This window comes from Varanus komodoensis, unplaced genomic scaffold (genome assembly GCF_004798865.1).
Source record: "Varanus komodoensis strain SLA01 unplaced genomic scaffold, ASM479886v1 scaffold17, whole genome shotgun sequence".
In the NCBI taxonomy this organism is placed as follows: domain Eukaryota; kingdom Metazoa; phylum Chordata; class Lepidosauria; order Squamata; family Varanidae; genus Varanus; species Varanus komodoensis.
This window is the reverse complement of record NW_025335505.1, coordinates 22433679-22456173: the sequence shown is the minus strand read 5'-3', so window position 1 is coordinate 22456173 and position 22495 is coordinate 22433679. Positions and strand designations below refer to the sequence as shown.

Here is a 22495-nt window from a genome sequence, read left to right as displayed (position 1 = left end):
ATATCTGACATTTACATCTTACTCTTCCTAATCTGCCCACTCCTGATATAATATCCCCTACTGCAAACAACAACATATTTGCAAACCTTGTTTAGCATAGCCCTTCCATCTGAGAGGTGTAGAGTATTAACATGGAGCAATTTATTCAGCTGTAGCACTTCCCCCTTGGAAACAGTAACATTTTCTAACCCATCTAGTGCCTTTCCTCATTGCTTTTAGGCAACAGTTGAACTTTGTACTTCGTTTTGCATTTAACAGAATCTGATTTATGGCTGTTGCTAGTTAAATTTCTTTTTTGTGTTTGGCTTTTAGTCTGTTTTTAAATTGTTTTAATTTTGTTATGTTATTCTGTTTACTATTTTAAATTCATTGTTGCCCCAAAGCTCTTTACTAAGTGCCATGATAGAAATATTTTAATTAATGAAATAGATAATACTGCTGTTAGGAGCCTTTGAATAGGTTTAGGTACAATACCTGGGAATAGGCTTTGTAGGACCTCTCAGTCAATGTGTATGTAATCACGCTATATATTCCTTAAGTATGGAATTGGCAACACCAGTCCTGCCATTAGGCAGATACTTCATATGGCAGATGCTGAGAGGGATGTGGAGGCCTATTGCAGAACAAAGTTGTTCATCCCATATACGCTGCTCTATACCTCCTAAGTTAGTCTGTTGCCTTCGGGTTCAGTAAAAGATGCTGTTCTCTCACCAATGTTGAAGTAAGATTAAATTTCCAGTCTGGTTGGCTTGTGTATGTAGAATAAGGAGGGTACTCGTCTCTTCCTGTCTGCAGGATTGCAGGCCATTTTAGCATCTCTGGATCATTCTTCATAACAGTGTTCAGCAAATAGAGAAGAACATCAAACCATGGCTTTATATATATCAGTCATCCCAACAAAGAAATTGTATTGTATTTAGAGTGCACTGAATTTATTTGGAAGACTATGATGGGGTGACATGCTTAAACTGCTTTGGATATCATAGGGAGCAAAATATATATTCTGCACTGATGTAGCTGTCGGGTCATTCACCTTTCCTGGTCTCCTTTGGCCTAAACCTTGCCCAAGTGCCTCACTTAAGTATCAAGTGTAAGTTGCACATGCTTAGTTTGAAACAAGGATGTCCACATTCATTTAAAATTCTTACACAGTATCATTCAGCTATGAGTTATAGGGGAGAAGTTTCCTTAACAAAGAATGAATGCTGTATGTTAATGCTAAATGACTGATTTGTTTGGTTTTGGTTTTTTGATTAGTTTGTTTTTTATTTGGAAGACTGATCAGTTTCTATGGTGTATATGTTTGATCCCCATGAAATGTGAAAATAATTAAAATAATACACTGTTAAGATTATATGGAACAAGAATGATATATAGTGATATAATTATTATGGGCAATATCAGTTGCACCCCAGCACTAGAATTAATGACATGATCTTAGTACAAAACCTATGCTTGTGTAATCTAACTAGGTTTTATTTAATTTATTATTTTTATTTATTATTTGATTTCTAACCCTCTCTATTAGCCCCATGGTTCCCTGGGTGTATTACAACAATGAAACATATAGAATAGTATAAAAGCACAAAAAATCAAATTACAATAAATCAGTAAAACAATAAAAATGCACCCAATTTAACAGAACTAATGATTTCATAAAAGACATGCTATATTATTAAAATACCATTAATAACAGGTTAATAATATACTGGTAAAATAAAAAAGGTCTTCATCTGGTGCTGAAAAGAGTATAAAGAAAGCACCAGGCAAATCTCTCTATGGAACTCATTCCAGAGTTGGAGTGCCACTCCTGAGAAAACCCTTCTAACTGTAGCCACCCTCCTTATTTCCTGCAGAGGGGGTTCCCTCAGAAGGGCCTCAGATGTGGCTCTAAGGTGCCAGTAGGTTCATTCAGGAAGAGACTCCTCCTTTAGATACCAGCACCAAGCCATTTAGGGCTTTAAGCACTAATGTTGGCACCTTGAATTGGGCCCGGACCTCAATTGGTAGCCAGTGAAGATGGCAGAGGACAGACTTTATATGAATGTATCTGCCAGCTTTTGCTAGAGCAACAGAAAAGGCATTGATTGGCTGCCTAAATTTTTGACTGAAACTCAGCAGAAAATCACATTACTTACTTACGTATTTAAAACTTTTCTATACTGTCCCTTCACAGACTTCTTGGGATGGTTTACAACAGATTAATAAAATTGAATAAAAATAGAAGTACAAGTAGCAGTTGCACAGCATCCGGTGTAAATGTAAAACCACCAATTAAAACAGGTTATCAATTAAAATATTGTGAGAATAAAAACATTTTTGCCTGATGCTGAAAGGAAAGAAGCGTTGGCATCAGGCGAACCTCTCTGGGGAGCATGTTCCGTTTTTACTATTACCCTGGCAAACACTAGTTATGTTGCACAAGCATTAGCTTGCATTAGCACAATGTAATATATGTTTGTACTGGTGTATAGCTGCATACAACTATATATACTACCACTAAAATATGCCCAAACCCAGAATTCCTTTCCCAAGCAACATCTTGCTGCTGATGGGAGTGTGGAAAGGCTACAACCACAACTGAGTGAACTGTGTGACATTTTGCACTCCTGTTGGCCCTTTTGGCTTTTTATTTGTTTTTGTAACAACATAGAGAGCCACATTTTAAATTCTGGGTTTCAGAAGCAGTTTCCAATACATTATTAGAACAAATGAGCCTGCAGTTCAAAGAAGTCAAATATCCAGATTCCTGGTGGGTCTTCTTGAGGCTATGGACATATCTTAAAGAGCTCTCCAAGTTGCATCCCAGGTGCATTAAAGCTCCAGGTCCTACCCCTTTACGGGGATATTTTTTTGCCACATGACACATGCTTTAATCTCTACAAAAAAGTTGCAAATAAGAACAGCCTAAAAGTGTGCTTTCTTGAGAAATATTAGGCTTTTAGAGTGGATTTCCATGTTATAACTGAGAGATTACATTTTGTTTAGTAAATAGATTAAATGGAAGTTCTAAGTGTGAAATTCTGAAGAACTTGATACGTAGTAGCCACACAAGGTAAGTAAAAACAGCTAATAATTTTGAAGACTAAGACAAAACAATGTGTTAATCTTTACAATGCTACAAGGCTCTTGCTTCTGCTGCAACAGACGAATGTGGAAGTTGTTAAACACAAGTGGAGGACCTGAATGCATGATTGCACCCTGCCATGGTGGAAGACAATAGCAATGTATTATGACCCAGTGCCAGTTGCTAGGGGAACATCAACAGGAGGTTGCTATTGTGCTCAGGAGCTTCCCGTAGGCATCTGTAGGAGCAGAATACTGGAAGAGGTAGACCTTTGAACTCTTTCAATGTTCTTAAATGTCAGGTATGGTCAGAGCTAGCACATATCTTAGTTATCTTGACACAGAAGTTATACTGTATTGAGTGTGTGCTCAATTTATTTGGAAGACTATGATGTTTTAAATAAATGAATAAAAGAAATCCGAGATGGCTAGCTCTCAGATTTTGCTTGAATTTCAGATTTTGCTTCAATTCATCTTGAATTTCTGCATCATGCACTAGAAAGTCAGACACTCAATATAAGGGACAAACTTTAAAGAACCTGGGGAAATCCAGTAGATTGGAAGGCGTAATATTGACAGCCAGTCTTGCCACACATGCTCAGATATCATCATACTGTGAGAGTGCATTACAAACCCTGTTGCCGATGGAGAAGCTGGAATAAAGAATTCTTACAGTTGGTCTGAAGCAGATTCATCAAGAGCAGACTATAAAATTGCCAAATCTCACCAGTGATAATTCACCTGTGATAATTCAACAGCATATTGAATAAGCACCAATAAACTGAGCCTCAGTCTAGATAAAACGGAAGTCCTGTTGGTGGGCCGTACGGGTTTCCAGGTAGGTGATTTTGACCCAGTTCTGGACAGAGTAGCACTCCCTCTAAAGGACAGGATCCGCAGCTTGGGGGTAACTCCAGAGCTGTCACTGGAGTTTCAGGTGGTGGCAGTGGCAAGGAGTGCTTTTCTACAACTTCGACTGACCCATCAGCTGCATCCTTACCTGGATAAGCACTCCCTAGCAACAGTGATACATGCTCTGGTAACTTTCCGCTTGGATTACTGTAACATGCTCTACGTGGGGCTGCTCTTGAAAATGGTCCAGGTGCTCCAGCTGGTACAGAACAGAGCTGCCAGGCTGCTGACGGGGACCGGTCGTTACTCTCATATAACACAGGTCCTCTATCAGCTCCACTGGCTCCCAGTTGAAGTCCGGGCCCAATTCAAGGTGCTGGTTTTAACCTATAAAGCCCTGAACAGCTTGGGACCAGGATACCTGAAGAAACGCCTCTTCCCTTACATGCCCTCACACCCCTTAAGATGTGCAGGAGAGACTTTGCTCCGGGAGCCATCTTTAAAGGAGTAAAAAGAACAACTACCCGGAGCAGGGCCTTCTCTGCGGTGGCACCCAGGTTATGGAATGTGCTTCCTGGAGAGGTGCGCCTGGCGCCGAGTCTATATTCTTTTTGGTGCCAGGTTAAAACCTTTTTATTTAATGGCTATTTTAAAATTAATTTTATCATTATCAGTTGCTTTTTTGTTTTTTTATATAATTTTACTGTATTTGTTACTGTTTTATTGTTTTAATTCTATGTTGTAAGCTGACCTGAGATGCCGAGGCATGAGGGGATGGCATATAAAAGTTTTAAATAAAAATAAATAAAGGATAGAAATCTAGGAACCAGCACTAGTAGTCCACAAGTATTCCATGGATGCTAGTGGCACTAGCCACTAGCCATTGTTTGATAGTACTGCCACTTAGTATTATTACAAATGATAGAATACCACCATATTTCTGGAAAAGCGGTGTTCATATTGATGGAAAGGAATGTTTGCAGTAGATAGAGAGAAAAATGGGTTAATGTTTTCAGAATGAAGGCATCCAGGTGGCACAAGATAGAAATTCTTCCTTCCTGGCTATTTTATCCAGAGACCTCCTTTTTTGTGACAAAATCAGCACAAACGTATATGAGAAAGTGAATATTTATGTGAGATGTCAGGATGAGCATTGATTACAAATGGCTTTTCCCTAACTTGAATTCATAATGTTTGATATGGTGCCCTCAGAAATTATGCTTTGAAGACTCCCCTGCCACCCCCCAGCACTGGTGCACATACAGTAGTTTTCTCAGCAATGGCTTTTAATGATCAGGTCAATTATCAGCCTAAAAGAGTGCTTGAGAATTCAGAGCCACAGAAGTTGGGGATGCTGTAATTTATCTTCATGGACAGAGATGAACTTGGGAGACAATAATGAGACTATAATTATTTTATATGTCAAGTCAATACCAAAGAGCTACTTACTGCTGCTTATTGGCAAAGTTACAGCCAACATCAATAGCAGTGTTTTGGCATATCTTTAGCAAAGTATGCATGGCATTAGCAAGACTGGTGTTTTTACTAGCCTTTTCTTTAATACCCTGACCACTGGGAGATACATCAAGAATATAGGTACCCCGTGTCCAATATGTGCAGTCATACAATGTGTACTATTGCCACAGTACTTAAGCATCAAGAAATGATGTTCAGTAACACCATCTGGAGTGGGGGCTTCTATGCTCATGATACTCTGTTCCTTTGCTGCATCCAGCCTTTGCTCTGTCAATACCAGTAAATGAGCCTTTGTAGGTAAACTGTTGTCTTGGGCATGGGAACTCCATGTCAGAACGCCACTAGGTTGCATGTGCAGGCTTAGGCCGTTCAGCACCAAACAAATTCTTACTTATGTGAATGAGCTATCTGAGCTAAATCTCAACTAACATAATTTTTCTATCAATTAAAAATGCATAGAGTAACAAGTGATCAAGCGTTGAATTCTCAGCATCCTTGAACATACCTTGATGCTCAGATTGATCTGCCTCATAGGGTTGTTGTATAAAATGATATCTGAGCGTCTTTGATAAATCAAGCAAAAAACAAATGCAATACAACATGTGCTAGGTGACTTCATGTAGTCTGCTGTGTGCACTGTAACAACATCTGTTTGGAACACTGAAGTTCTAAGAGTGGAGAAGCCAATAAATATATTTAAGGAGACAATAAAACAACATTTTCTTTTACAGCACCCCCGTTTTCCCTATCATTTTTCTGCATTTCTGGAAATACCAGCGACAAGAGTTCTGCTTGATGCTTTGAACATTCCTCCTATGGCAAACTATGTGATGGATTTTAGGGAAGAGGTGATCTACCCTGCCAGCTGCCAATTGACAGAAGTTGCATCATCCTCAAAGGTGAAAGTATCAAACCCTGACTAAAAACAAGCACACCTGAATTTTTGTTAATACATTGGGTTATTTCAACACATTGACTGTAGAAGATTTTCTCATGAAAAGAATAGGAGACTCAATACACAAAATTTCAGTTAAATAGTTTAAACATTTTCTGTCTGCATTGTCCAGTATTATTAATCAGAATTAATAGCTTCCCAGTGAACTCAGAATTCACAATGCAGTCTCTCTGCATTCACTCAGTACTCAAGAGAAGTAATGGGACAAAACCCTCTATTTCAATATTACAAAAAATAAGTTCTTACTTCAAAATATTCCATTTTTTTCATTTTGAAGCAACAGGGAACAAAGTCATCAGCCACACTGAAGCTGAATGCAGCCAAGTCTGCTTTTAAAGAAGGCTTCCTGCATTGCTTCGTTACCAACCTGCATGGTGGAAGAGATGCCATGGTTCTGGTTACCCACTGGTTCTGCTACACATGCACTGTTTAATGAAGCAGCCTTCACTGTGCATAATGGCATACGCCACTCTAAAATGATGCATTCACTTCAAAAGTGTTCAGAGGATGGATAGAACTGGGATGATTAAGCACCTATACTTTTGCTCTAAGCTACCTTAAACCCTTTTGTCTGCACAAATAGGTCAGAGATTTCCCAAGAACCTAGATGCTCTCTGGTAAGATTATAAGGACTTCCAGCTTCTTGGCAGGACAGAAACACTGAAAGAACACACTCATGGTATTTATAGATCATTTAGCACTTCTGAAATGTGTTGCACAAATGGAAGTCCTGACAAAGTGTTTGGAATTTAGGAAAGGATGTAGATTAAGGTTTGGCCAAACATTTGGGCTAGGTTTTAACTTTATCAGAGGTTGGTAATCCAGGTTTAGGCAAAAGGTCTTTACAGTGGTCTCATTAAGATAATTGAAAATGCTTGTATACGTTAAGCTCCTTCAGTGCAGAAACCAAATTTAGCTGTTTGCACAACTCCTGATAAAACTGTTTCTGGTGTATGACTACAGTTGTTTTGTATGTATTTCTGCACACTTGGTTTAGTTGCTGTAGTAGCATAGGCTAGTGGTGATGTTAGAGCATTTTTTTGGAATTTAGGCTCAGAAGTATGGACTCCATAACAAGTGACTCTTCAGCCCACCCTTCATCTTTTCATTAAGGTTCCCAGAGGAATAGCTAAAGTAAATGTGCTTGGCAGGGGTAAAACTGGCTTTTCAAAGATTCTGTCTGGACACACCGGGGAAACCAATGTTTCAGTCACCAGCTGGACAATGCTGGGAAAATTCAGACAAATCCTGGTAGAAAAACATTGCTTATATGTGCCTTTGTGGTATAACATAAAACCTGCACTCCTTTCTCAGAAAGCATCTCAATTCCAAGCCAGGTCACTGTTTAGTGCTGTTGTTACTTTAAGAAGATGGAATTCTTAAGTGGACTAAGAAGCTGCTGTAGATTAACACTATTAGTGGCATGCCTAAAGTCATCAGGATGCCATTGTACTAAGATTATCTGGAAACTTAACACTCTGTATTGGTATATGTGATTAGCAGGTTATAAAAGTATCTGTACATAGGCTGTGATTTTGTAGATGGTGCTGAAATCCACTACCTGGTAGCATGCTGTTGTAACTGCAGAGGTCTTGGGTGATCTTTCAATAAAACTGCTGAAGTTCAAGGCGAAAGGGGACTTTCCTGACTGATCCTGGTTATCCTTGTTCCTGACAACAGGAAAGCCCACTTTTGCCTTGTCTTCCTAATAGAAACAGGGTCAGTTCCAGCCTTAGATATCTTTTATTCGATCTGAGAAGTTAGACTGATACCCATGCCTTACTATGGACTCACAGAGATTCACAGGAACAAAATGGAAGCTGTTCTGGAACTTCTGGAATCTGCTGCCTGAAGTGATTAGGTTTACTTGCCTCTTTGTAAGACTGGCTCTATATTGGATACTGTCTTTATTTGGAAAACAAGTGTGAACACTTTCTGAAGAGTGTTTGTAATTTTGCTTTGCTAAATTGCTGATCTGTGAAACCATGGTGATATTAATGGGATCAAATGGAATACTAGTTTGTTCTACAGCTGGGCTATTTTCTCTTTCAAGTAAAAAAGAAAATATTCTTCAGACCTTTCCCAACAAAATAATCTGGATTGTGTCCTGGATTTTATGTATATCTCATGAACTAGTTTAATGCAAATATTTTGTGCATTATTATAAGTGCTGTTCTCCATTAAGTTAAAATAATTTAGCTTTCAAATGTTTTCAGCTGAAATCCTACACCAATTTATCAAGAGTAAGCTCCACTGAACACAGTGGGGCTTACTTTGGAGTAATCATGTATAGAATTACACTGATAATCACATTTGAACACACTTGCATTTAGTTGTAGGTTTAATTCTGTGAAGTCTGTAAAAAAATAGCAGATCCCAACAGACTCAGGCCTTTCTTTTCAGGGAAGCAAAACAAGACTGCCTGTTGGAGCCAGAAATAGGGGTTCCATAGCAGTCCCAGGATCCCTGGGTGTAACTGATGATCCACTCAACTGACTAAAGGTCCCATGAGTTCTTCTTGGCTGAGTGGATCATCCATTACATACAAGCCCTGTGAAACTCTGTATGTAAGACCTATAAGGTTTGTAACTAAAGGAGCTCACATTCCAAAATTGTTAAACTAATCTCAGTTTTGCACAAACACATGTTAATATCTCAGTATATTTTTATTGCTTGATTTGAATATCATTTTGATGCCAGGAAAAGACACAATAAAGCGCTCTTAACAGAAAAGATTGGCTTATCACAGAGTTTTGGATGCTAGAACAACTATTTGAATCCAAAACCAAAGGCAAATGTATACAATAGATTTAGAAATCTTAGACCACCAGATGTGATTTTTCACAAAATGTGCTTTGTGCAGTGAAAAGCAATGAAGCTAAAAGCAGGTCAGCTTGAATGGGTTTCATGCTACCATTTTTATAAAGTGCTCAGCAGTTACTATCATGGATAAGGCGACACTTCAGGAGCTTCAGATAGTTGTCGATTTTGTGGGAATCTCTTCGCAAGCAATGCAACAGATTGTAGAAAGCGAAGAGACGAGAATCTTCATCAGCAAGTTGGAGAGATGGGAGGCCCGACCATCTAGAATAGACTTCATTGCCCAATTCACCTGGGTGAACCTAATGAGGAAGAGAAAAAAAAAATGATGCTCATCTTCTTCACAAACACCGTTAGTGTCTCTACCAGTATTGAGAAAATTGTGACATTAAGAATCTGTTTAAAATATAAGGAAATTCTAGCTTAGATCTACCACTGCGCAGCCACTCAATATTCCCCTCCTTAATGGATTTTCTGTTGTAAGAAGGATGGAAAAAAATGGAATGGTTGCAAATGGGAGTCATCTTCCTGTAACATTCGAAGATCAAGGCTTACTGCACAATACATGCTTTCTCTGGAAGCACATAGATTTGTTCCTTCTAATTAAGATCAGGGAGCCTTTACCGGCCCTTCGCCTTCACTGCTACCTTTTCAAAAGAAGACTTTTCGTCTGACTATAACACTTGTGTCATTGTGTCACTTCCGAAGGGTATTAGGCAGCTGGGTCCTTTCTACTCACCCGTCCAACTATTTTCTCCATCCCTTCCAGAAGCCGTTTGTTTTGCGTCTCAATCTCCACGGCCTTCCAGAGAATGGTATCAGGTGCTTCCTTGATTCTTTGCACCTCAGAGACTAGGTGAAGCAGCGGGTCATTCCAAGAACGGAGTACACTCAGGACTAGATTTAGCAGGTCCTCATGCTGCTTGTTAAAAAAATGAAGAAATTAAATAGTGCCATACAGGAGGTAGATAACTGAACAATGTTGCATTATATTCTTTTGATAGTTTCATTTCACTTTGTCTGTCTTACAGACAGAGCTGAAGACTGTTGTGAAATTAATGTTTGGAAAGATTTTTTTTTAAAAATAACTAGGTAACAAAATCACCTAACCAGATCTCATCAATAAATTCACTTTGCAGTACTCTGCTGGTAGAGATCATTCTGCTTAGCCTTGTCGAATGGAATGCCATTTAATCTCATGATTAGCATGAGCATTAATGAGACATTTTTAGAAATATGGGATCTGGAAAATATTTGAACACACAATGGAAGGTGCAATCTGTGGTAGGCCACTTAATACCATTTCTAATGTCTACACATAGCTCAGTGAACATGCCCAGACATAGGTCTGATTCCCCTTTGAAGTATTTTGCTTCTGGGGAGATTTCTTTTCTTTTGAAACTTTGCCACTGCTTGAGGTGAGCTGCAAGATCAAAGGGCTTTTTGCTTTCCTGGGATCCTCCTAGCCATTCTGCTGCTCTTGAGACCCCTCTAATGTTGACACCAACACTTTTCACTTTGCTTACTGTGGCAAAACACACTTACCCTACGGCACAAACTCGCCTTTTTCCATTGGAAGAATAGCAGTGCTACTAAGTCCACATGCTCAAACATCACCCATCTAGCCAATACAAACAGATAGATGTCTGTGCCACATATTTTGATTCCTGAGGAAGTGCGTTATTCAGTGGATGAATGGCACTCACAATTAAATCCATTGCCTGGGACTCAGTAGAAATTCAGTGCTGAGTGCTCTTTCAACACCTAAAAATACTTTCAGAAGTTTTACAATATTCTAATTTCCTCTACAAGTCTATGGACTAGAAACTTTAAAATTGGGTTCTTTTAATATAAAAAGCTGGGATATTGGGGAAAATATGTGACTTATTTGCCTTGGATAGGATCCTAGTCTTGTGCATGTCAGTACTACTTCCCTCTCATTGTCTGATATGTCACCTCCTACCACAACTTCCACCTTTTTCCTGGAAAAAGATGGGGCTGCTTCCACCAATCCTGTTCCAGAACTTCCTGTATTTGTGGAAGATTTTTTTCCTGCAAATTTGTGTGAATTCAGATTGCATAATCCAAGGGCAACTTTATAAAAAGGTGTAAAGGTAAAGGTTTCCCCTTGACATTAAGTCCAGTCATGCCTGACTCTAGGGGGCGGTGCTCATCTCCGTTTCCTAGCCGAGGGAGCCAGCGTTTGTCCGCAGACAGTCTCCGTGGTCATGTGGCCAGCATGACTAAACACCAAAGTGCACGGAACGCTGTTACCTGCCCACCGAAGTGGTACCTTTTTATCTACTCGCATTTGCATGCTTTCGAACTGCAAGGTTGGCAGGAGCTGGGACGGAGCAACGGGAACTCATCCTGTTGTGCACATTCAAACCGGCAACCTTTTGATCAACCAGCCTAGCAGCACAGCGGTTTAAACCACTGCGCCACCTGCAGCCCATAAAAAGGTATACAAGAATCTTTATGCTAAAAATGCTATAGATTCCTATTTTATTTATGAGGATTTGAATCTGAAATAACTCTCCATGGGTCATTTAAGCAGGCAAATTTTATTTTTGGAGAAAACTTTTACAAGAGACAGGGAAAGAATGACATCATCATGTATTCTATTTTCAATTCAGTGTTGAGAATGTAGCCAAAACAGCATAACCAATGCTCAAAAGGGTAGTATAATCAGACTTGGAGGAACCCTTCAGTACAAAAGTTCTCTAGGAAACCAGTCTTGTCGAAACGGAACTATTCAGTGGCCATGGAACAAAGATCTAAGGAAGGGAGAATAGAATGAAGTGGCTCAGAAATTATGGTGAAGGGAGAGACACAGACATGTAGATGGTAGAGAGAACCTACTCATTGTCCGGATATGCCATTTCTAAATTCACATTGAGAAACAATATTTAAATATCCCTAAGGTCCAAAAGGAGAGCTACCCATAGAAATCAATATAAACAGGTGAGGTTTTAATATAGTTGGAGTTAGGCACATTCCTAGACACCTGAAATGTTAGCAGCGAGAAAATAAATGGATTCCTGCTGTTTTTCAGCCACTTATTCAGTGTGAAATGTTTAAAAATATTCCTCTTCCAGAGGAACACTGAAATTTGTTTCATTCAAACAAGCAGTGCAACCAAAGGAAGGCAGAGGGTGGACACTGGCGATAAGGGCAGGGTTGGACAGACGGTAGACTAGAGTAGCTGTTTTTGGGTCTAAGACAGGCTGTTAGAATGTCTGTAAGATGCTGACTTGTATTTATTTAGGCAGCTGATCCCCCATGATGCATGAAAGCAAGTGTGTCTGCTCCTCCTGCCACCATCTGACTCCATTTGGTGGGCCTTTCAGTTCTAGTAAATAGAGATAGCACAAACCGTATGTCTGCCTTTCCTTATTACAGGGACTAGAGGTTAGAAAGGACACTTTCTGAAAAGATATATCGTGCACAAAGACAACTTTCCCAAGCCTGACACCTTCCAGACATGTTAGACTATAACATCCATCATCCCCAGCCAGCCTGGACTGAGCAAGCCTGCACTAAACCATATATCATTAGGAGGCAAGCACGGTTTGGAATTTGCAGCTGCTGAACAAGCAACTGAGGTGGTTGTTTTTCATGGTTTTCACTAAGTCCTCATTCATATCACTCAAAACTTGCTTCCTCTTAGTTTGTTTTACACTTGTGCCTCCTCTTTTGTTTTTCTGACCCTGGAAGGGAATTCACAGAACACCCAAATCTTTGTTTTTGAAAACCTGCCTTCTAAAGGTTTTCACCAGATTTCCCATGATCATTTTTGGTGTTCTATCTTTCCATCTGTTTTCTTTGGACTGACACCTGCAGGCGTGCTTCTTTATACCAGGTAAGGTGCTTCCCTAGCCCTCACATTCCCATGCACACATGGCAGAACTCACATGGATTTGCTGTGCTTGCTCTTTGTCTTCAGGTGTAGTTAGAGAAGAAGTATGGCAGCTGTTAACGGCTTTTGCAATAAACCCTCGGCCCTGAGCATAGCGTTCATCCTTAAGAAAAGCAAAGATTACTTTTAATATCTTGTCATATGGGAAGAAGAAAAAGATTGGAGAAAAGGGGGGATTGCTTTCTCTTTCCATTTGTTCCTTGGTAATAAGGGCATTAATTTTGTACCAGAGCTGAATAATGTCTACTTCTATGACTGAAACACATTGAATTTGCTTTGTTCTTATTATATTACATTATAATTGTATCCTGCCTGTCTTCCTCTTGCCTGGAATCCAGGGCAGCTCGCAAGACTCTCCCCTTTTTCTTGTTTACAACAACAGCTCTATGAGGTAGGTTAGACCAAGAGTTATTCTTACTAATATTGCATAATATTAATATTACTGTATTGTATTTATTATTGTTTTCCCTCTTGCAAGGAACCCAAGGCAGCTTACATAGTTCTCATCCATTCTGTTTTTTGTTTTCTCACAACAGGAACCTGTGAGGTAAAGTAGACTGAGATTGATTGACTGACCCAAAGTCACCCAGTGAGCTTCATGGCTGAATGAGGACTAGAACCCAGATCTCTTCGGTCACTACATGACACTGGCTCTTTTTAAATTGTTATGCGGAAATAAATCACTTTTGAGAATCAGGTGGCACCATACTCTACTTATACAGTAAATATGAGCTGCTCAGTGCACCCAGATTTTCCAGAGAAATGGCAATAAATTACTTAGTAGTATAGTAGTAGTGGACTAGTAGTAGTATACTAGTGCTTTTTCTTATCCTGAGACTGTTACCGCTAATAACACTGGTGTCTATAATTTGCCCAAAATGGCTTTCCTGTTGGATGTGTCTTTTTTAAATGTCCACTTTAGGATGCGGACTACATTCTGTAGAAAGGTACATTCGGTAAAAGGTTTGAGTACTTACAAATTCATTGAACATTTCAGCAGAAAGGGAGTGGATGTAGTGTGAAAGTTTGACAGCACGGTCAAAAAGATCCCCAAGGGAGACCTGGCAACCATCAGTTTCACTGGGACAGATAGGCAAGGAGGTTACACACTTCCTCGACATGAAAATATTAGTCATCAGCAGGATAGCCAACAGTGTACCTGTTCAGGTAAAAATAAAACGTGTCCAGAAAGCAAAACAATTCAAAAGAATACGTTCTGTATTCCATGGGTCTTACTTTAAAGCTTGACTTCATTAAACAACCATATGTAGGGAAATCAAGTTTTTCACCATGTAAATATAGATATATAATTGTATTTGCATAAATCTAAGAGTGTGGAAAAATAGGTTGAGCCCTTCTTTCTTTCTTTCCCCAAGGGTGGCTTCCTTCTCTACGAACATATGGTGTTTAAATTAAATTTGAGGGAAAGTGGCTAGGTCACTCTCAAGATTTTGATTGTCTTGGGATTCCATCTGCAAATTTTCAGCAGCTGTGCTATTTAAACTCTTCTACATGTGTAACTCTTAAGTGCCTCCAAAAATTGTACTGTGCTTTAATTCTTTCAAAAGGGCTTTTGAATGTCTTGACAGAACACTTCTGCAAAACCTTGTATGTAAGGGCTTTTTTTTCACTAGAAGATAATTAAAGTTAATACCTGATGAATATATACATTGGTTAGACATTGTCCCATATCCTTTAGCATACACAAAACAAATAAGGCAGATATCTGTTCTGTGAAAGGCAAAATCCAAGCATGTTCATTTTGTATTTGCTTAACTTGCAATTAGGAAAGAGGCTGTATAATAAGCAATAAAGTAGAATAGATGGGGCAATAGCCTAGGTCAGTTCTTGGGAGAAGCCCCAGCTCAGGGACAGAGCATATGTTTTGCATACCGAAGCTCCTAAGTCCAATCCCTGACTTCTCCAAGGAGATCAAGTACAGGGGAAGCAAAAGACGGGCTCCTGAGCCTCTGGACAGCCATAGCCAGTCAGACTAGAGAATACTGAGTTAGAGGGGCCAATAGTCTGAGATGATGTACAGTGGCTTCCTGAGTTCTGAAAATATCACATTCCCTATTATATGAGTTCTAACAGAAACTCTAATGCATGCTGTCTGTACAATGGATTGTTATCACCCTTCATTGTAGCTGTTGATCTTGGATCTGGGTGACCTTCCATGGGATTGATGGGTCCTAGTCAGTGAACAGCTATGGAAAGTTAGTACTCAACAACGCTACCGGTACCAAAGTCACAGCGAGCGTTGGAGTTCACCAGAACTTCACTCAATGACCACCATTAACACATCCAATTTATACCTCTGATAGATTTTAAAGGCTTTTTTTAAAAAAAAACCTTAAGTGTAAAAAATTAAAATCTTAATGTATGTATGTATTTAAATTTTCTATAGTAAACACTCTCAGAACAGTGTACAGTTAAATGTAATAAAATGCATGTTTATATGTGAGTGTGCACACATGTGTATAAAGAGAGAGATTTTAAAGTATGTAACATTTCAGATGTAGCACCAGCTTTACTTTAAGCTGAAGAAGATGACGAAGAAGAGGATGAAGACGACGAAGAAGATGACAAAGAAGAAGGGGCGATGGGGCTAAGTATAATGAAAAGACGCAGGAGCTGCAGTTCTCAGGCTGTAAGCATATGCGTGCTTCCGTGGGAGCAAATCCTGTCAAACTCAGCGGAGCTTGCAGGGACAGCGCTGCACTATTTAGCTGCAACTGAGGAAGCGTTTTGCAGACTTAGAGTAGTATCCAGCCGGACACGACTGCTAACATAAATTATGCTGCAGTAGTGTAAGTGTCCTCTAGCACAATGGCAACCGCATTTGCTGGCGCGATGGGCTTTCTGGGGAAACACTGAGCTGCATGAGGGGTTCCCAGTGCAAGTGGGATGTTGTTTATGCAAGATCTAGTGCCAACCTAGTGGTCACCCCGAGGCTGCCCTCCTATGCATGCTGCTGGCTGAGCGCTATGTGACATTTAAGTAAAGGTGCATAGGAGTGAGCTTTTAGGCTCCAATCCTGTATATATTTATCTGAGAGTAAATCCTATTAGTTGTAGTAGGCTTACATCTGAGAAACCATGCGTTGGAAGGATCACACAGTTAACTAGGCTAGATAGCAGGCTGAAGGAAGTTGAGGTAACAGTGGTACATTGTGACGCATTGAATTCCACGAGAAATAAAATTACAACAACTTTATTTTTAATGTGCAGTTGTCAATAAGAGCTAAAAGTCTTATCGACAACTGCAGTTATACTTTTTAGTACAAAACACACTGGGCTTTGTGGGCGAACCTGGGAGATGATCCACCAGGTCTGATATTGTACATGTGCAAAAGTTGCAGGTAGATTTCCCCTCTTATGGCCGCAAGAATATATTTCCCTGATAAAAGTGGGAAAGCAACTTGTGGTGTGCTTATCCATTCCTATTCAGTGGCTCCTGTGATTTAATTTAATTTTTGATTCTAATATAACTGAAAAAAATGCCCCATGGAACAAGTGACAAATGACCTTACCTTTCAAAGAAGCTTTCTTGTTGGTCATGGTAGAAACGATCTCTGCTGATTTGCTTTCTCAGACAGAAGATGCAAGTTCCCATTCTTGTCATCTTTAGGTTCTATCTTTATATACTCTTTGGCGTCCATCATGCATCAATGTAACAGGTTTTGCCCGACCTTTGTTGGATCCCTTGCATGTCACTGAGATTAAAGTTCATAATTACAAACATCAAATGGCCCTTATTATCCTATTCATATGCAGCAAGAGTTTGTGGGCTCCAGGAAGGATCCTGATTAATTAAGTTGGCTACAGGAGCCAGCAGACTTTTTAAAAAATTTGCTTTTAAAAATCCTATAAATTATAACCAGCCTGGGTTTCCCTCAATTTACCTCCATTTTAATCTGATTGCAACAATCTATCAGTGAAAGCTGAAGAAGAAAATTAGATGCTATGAATACAAGAACATATATTTAAATAATATTTTATATACTGCATCATGAAGTATAAAGCTCTAGTAAAGAAAGGGAAAGAAAATAGAACCTAAATCTGACAGTATGCTTTGATCTTTACTGAGCAGTCATTTCATGTCTTGTTGGGCCAAACTTTGAGTGTTACTTATTGTACTGTGAGACTATCACATCAGCAGAAAAATGTACTCTTAACCATGTTTCTGAAAATAATTAAGACACGATAATATTTAGGGAAAATATTATTTGCATGTGATAACTGAAAGGTGAGAAAGTATCTATAAACAGATAGCTCCTGGTATTCTTGTATTAGGGTATTGCTTGTCCTGTTCATCTAACCCTTTTTGTATTCCTAGGTAGATTCTGGTCATGGTTGCTATACTAGCGTGGGTGAACTCAGTGAAACTAAATTCAGGAGTAACGCAGGAAAGACAGATAAGATTCACATTTCTTAAAAAGCCCTTAAAAGGCTTTGGAACTTATAGATGAAGAGCCACTTGCTATTGGTGTATACCTCCCATAGACTCTGAAGCCTTCAAGTGGATTGCCTGGTCTCACCGGGGACGCAGGTTAGGGAAAGAAGGTATCTTTTTTACCTGATCAGTGTGGTAAGGAGGCTGTGGTGTTTTACTTCCACAATCACACCTTGAAACCATCATTCCTGCCTTTGAGCTTTCAGTCTCCATAACTGTAATGGTCTCGGCAGGAGGTTGCCCTTGAAGTCGATTGCAAAACTGCAGCTGGTACGCAGCAGGGAATCTGCCTCTTGATGGGGAAGGGAAGAGTCGCCAGAACACCATTGCTCTGGCCAGGATGGTCTTAATTCTTTGTCAACTATATTTTATGCAAGGTTACAAATGTGCAAATATCATAATTTGAATTAGCAGGGACTGGGATGGATTCCCATTATATTAAAAAAATGCAAGGAGGTCAGGTTGAAGTCAATATTGTCTGAATTCTCTATCAGATATTGAACTGGTTTTGAAGTATGAACAATTCTTGAATTTTCCTAGAAAAGAGTGACACAACTTGATCGCACATAAGAGTAGTTCAACACATGCAAACCTGTTGAAATAAAAGTACATTCATACTTAAACTAAATCTGTGGATTGATATCCTGTACCAGCCTATAAAATCAGGTTTTCTTGCTCTATCGCCTAAAAAAATCACTGATCAAATGCCAAAACCAAAAACAGGAGTAAACAATATGTCCAGCTCGTGATAGAATGCCATTTCCATCAGCACTAGCAAGCCTAGCCAATGAAGAAATAGGATGGAAGTAGTAAGGAGAAACATCTGGAAAGTGGTGAGTTGCCCTTCCCTGTTCTAGGCTTTGGCATCTCTTTGATGAAGCCCTGGATCTTTTAAAACAGTGAAAATCCCATTCGATATTGTACCACATGTGCTGATAAGCACAGTGCTTGATGGTAACTGCCTAGTTGTAAAACATACTGTTTTTGATTGTCCTTCAAGCTGCTGTTAAAAGCACAAGAGTCAACTTAGGATGGGTCATTTGCCAAGTACTAGAAATACTGCCCTGGAATATGCCTTCATGAAATGAATTGCACTGGAAGTTATGGTGGACAAATACAACATCTGTTGCTCTGATAATGTAATATTTTGTATTGTTGTCAGATGCAATAGTTTTAATCAGGCTTAGAAATGCTTTTCCTCTTCCCTTTTTACACCCTTCATGTACAAGTACCAGTAATTATGGAAGAGCTTTGGAAATTAAATGAATAAGAAATAATCTTGATGAATTTTCCAGATAATTTAATGAATATTCTCACCAAAACCTACTTAATAGGCATGCATGGAACTCTGTGAAATTAGTTATTTCATAATTGTTTTGTGTAGGTGAAAAACTGAAGGTGAAGATAAACAAGGAAGTGATGCTTTGATGGAAAACCCTAGAATGGACTGTCTGTGTTAGGACTGTGAATAAGCAAGGGTATCTTGACTGAAAATAGGATAGAACCAATAAGATATGCTAAATTTGAGATGGGTCCCTTGTTTTCTTTATATGAAATTATTGTCTATATGTTACCAATACCCTGAATAACTTAAGGTCCAAAATTGTCAGGATCTGGGCTGTTCTGGAACTTCGCTGGATGGTCAGAATCAGAAGGCCCTCCTTAGTATTTGCAGGATCAGTTCCCAGCCCTGCTGGCGCACTTAACCTCCTGATAGGCACCAGACTGGAAGCCCTGCAGGACCAGCTACATAAAAGCTAGCTCTTCCCTCCATAACTTGCCTCAACAACACAGGTATTCCCTTTTTCCCTGTAAAGTCTGTATTTTGCCTGACCCAAATCCTGCCTCTCAGTGATGCAGATCTTCCTGCCAGCTGTGGTGTGGTTCAGCTCCTACACCTTGTTTGATCCTTGCTTACATCTTGACTGTTGCCCTGTGTCCTGTCCAGTTATCCTTCCTTAAGATACCTGCTCTGTTTGTATTCCTGGTTCTTAACCCTTGGCTTGTCCATGTCTTGACCTGATACATACTTCTAGTTCCTGACTTTGGTCTGTATGTGACTGTGTCTTGAACTTGATAGTGAACCTTGTTATGGCTTTGAGTTGTGATGTCCTGGTGCTGATCCCCTTCTCCTGTCTTCTGCTGCCCATGCCCAGGCTTTTGACAAAGATGCAGGAGAGCAATTTATCTGTAGAGAAATGGAAAAAAGATAACATTTCTAAACATGTATGTGGTCAAGTTTAGATCAACTTAGGGCACAATCCTATGCATATTTAGACAGAAAAAAGTCCTATGATTTCCCCATGCACAGAATTACATGTTTTATTCTAGCTGAGGAGCAGTACAGTCCTATGACTCTAGGGAGTATCTGGAAGGCCACAGGATTTTTTTAAATTTGCAGCAACATAGCTGGGGATCTGCTCCCAGCTGGATCCTAGTCCCCACTCACAAACTTCTCCAAGTACTTCTCCAATGTCATATGAGTGACCTTGTGGAAGGGCTTGTGGGAGTGTTTGGGTGTGGGAGGGAAGAATACCACCACCACCAAGATATGATAGCATCCAAATTCAAAGGGATTAGAGGCATCCCTGTAGGACTGAGCACTAAGAGATGCAAGACAAAATTGAACTTTTGGATCATTTATTAACTATCAGTATCTATAGATTTCAAAGCAAAGTTCACAAATAATAAAAATAGATAATAAATAGAATCAATATATCACATCTAGAGATCCGTAAGAATAAAATGTATGGCAAGCTAAACTACATTGGGAAGGTTCATAGAAAGGGATGTTTCCTCAGCAGAAGCCTAAATATTGTTGTAAAGCCTTCAAATTAGGTCTCCCCCATCTGAAAGCACCCTTAATCAAAATGGACTTTCCTGAACAGAGTCAAACAAGTGAATGCTCCTCGGCTGAAATCTATGGTTTTGCTAGCAACTTAAAACTAAGCAATCCAGCAGGTGGATCTCTTCCTGGTTGGAAGCAATGCAGAGAAAATGGATTGTGAATACCTGGTGGGTTTCCAGCATTTTGTTCCTTCTCATGGGGACCTTGGGGAACTTAACACATTGCCTGGAACTGAACTTGATTCCACCACTACAAATTTTGAATCAAATGGAAATCATATGTAAACAATGAATGCTTTTGATTAATTCTTGGATTTTATATACACCTTTTGTGAGTCTTAATACTTTACTGGCTGTATTTATTTCCTGACTTACCCTCAAGGTCCCAGCTGACATACCTGATTCTTCTCCTCATCTTCTCTGTTATGTCCTCACAACAACCTGTCAGGTCACTTTGATCTGGAGACAGAAACTGGCCCAAAGTTACCCAGTGAGCTTCATGGATGAGTGGGTGCTAGGCCCCATAGTTCCTGTGTCCAGTCCAACACTGCAACCATTTTTTTTCACTGCTTAAAGACCACACATTATGTATTGCTGCACAGTTAAAGGGTTTAGATGTTCGATACTGGCACAGGAGAATCTTTTGTTTCCTTCCCTCTTTTTGCTGAAGGCCATAAAAACTTTTTCATTTACAGATTTGTTTTTCAAATAGCATTGTATATACAGAATATTTTTTAAACCTACAGAAATTAAGGCTATTCACTAAAACTCACTGAAACCAATGCAAAAGTTGGTTGTGACTTGCTTAAGGAATAGAACTTAGCCACACTTATTGTTAGCGGTATTGAGGTCTAGGTATCTTCACTATACAGTAACATACCGTGCCAGTACCCCTCTTCTTTATATAAAAAAAGATAATAATCTCATTCATTATCCATAGATGCAAATATGAGTAAATACACATATACTGATTGTCATTCAAGATAATGTTTTGTTTTTGTTTTCTCATGTCACTTGAAACTATTGATGGTAAGCAGAGGGTTTCACTCATAGGAACACCTTTTAAAAGTGGAAATTATCTGAGGAACCCAAGAAAACCCAGCTACCTGTAAAATGGGGATAAACTTACTGGCAGACATCCTTACTCACACTGAAGGGAGGAAGTGACACACTTAAAGCAGGGGTGCAGTTGCAAAAGATGAGGGAAAAACCGACGCAAATGTCCTTATTGTGCAAATTTTAGGATCCAATAAAATATCTAATCTACATACATGGCTACTGTTAAAACAAAACAAAATGGAATCTACATATTAGATGGATTCTCTGCAGACTGAGTTGATGCCAGTGGGGATAAGGGCACAGAATGAAATCCGCTACAGCCAAACTGGAAAAATTTGTCACATTTTCAGCCCCTACATGGAATTCTCATTTTCCCCAGTTATAGCATATAATAGATGGGAGCTGCTATATACTGTGTAGTGCTATATACTGAGTGTGATAGTGTTTCATTTGTGAATTTATAAGTATAAGTTGGCTCTAACACCAAATCTTATATAATTGATGCCCTCAGAAATAGGTCACCTTCATGCAAATTCTTATCCTAGGACAGAAAATTGATCTTCTATGTCTTTGTCTCTTTGATTCATTGCTGACATATTCTCTTTGCCAATAAGGCTAACGTCCCAAGTAGCTTTAAAAATATGAAACAACTTGTACTGGCTGAAGGATAAAGATCCCTGCATGGAACCTATAAGAATTGTAACTAGCATTTGAACTGGTATATAGTATGTGGACTTTTTCTCTGCTTTTATCTAAAACAGCTCCAGCTGCATCATGTCTGCTTCCTCCATTCTAATTACTCTCCATAATCTCTGAGATTTGGGACTTTCATAAAAAATGAATGAAAGGGGAAGAGTAGCTTGATTTCTAGTCTTTATGTGAAAGTGTGTGTGCATATACACACACATCGGTAAATAATGTATCTCTCTCCTTCCAGTCTATATAAATGAACTATATTAGTGTATTTTAAAAATTATTGTCACAGAAGGCAAAGACAGAGAATAAACAAATGCTTAGTTTATCTGCACAGCCAATGTTATAGTTCA

At 39.2% G+C, this 22495-nt stretch overlaps 1 protein-coding gene across 1 annotated transcript; it reads right to left on the bottom strand.

Annotated features, from left to right (window-relative positions):
• Window positions 1-4654: 4654 nt before the first annotated feature.
• PRL (prolactin) lies at window positions 4655-16648 on the bottom strand. The gene is made up of 5 exons (XM_044426284.1): window positions 16621-16648; window positions 14066-14247; window positions 13084-13191; window positions 9909-10088; window positions 4655-9471 (listed from the first exon to the last, which is right to left on the bottom strand). The coding sequence occupies exons 1-5, from the start codon at window positions 16646-16648 to the stop codon at window positions 9280-9282; spliced, it is 690 nt and encodes a 229-aa protein (XP_044282219.1). The 3' UTR covers window positions 4655-9279.
• Window positions 16649-22495: the final 5847 nt, after the last annotated feature.

What these genes read in the sequence shown, in the direction of transcription:
- PRL (XM_044426284.1), bottom strand. Translation starts at nt 16,648, where the DNA reads ATGACCAACAAGAAAGCTTCTTTGAAAG. An exon ending in CAAGAAAGCTTCTTTGAAAG is followed by an intron (nt 14,248 to 16,620) that starts GTAAGGTCATTT and finishes TTACCTGAACAG; the next exon opens with GTACACTGTTGGCTATCCTG. An exon ending in TGGAGAAAATAGTTGGACGG is followed by an intron (nt 9,472 to 9,908) that starts GTGAGTAGAAAG and finishes CTTCCTCATTAG; the next exon opens with GTTCACCCAGGTGAATTGGG.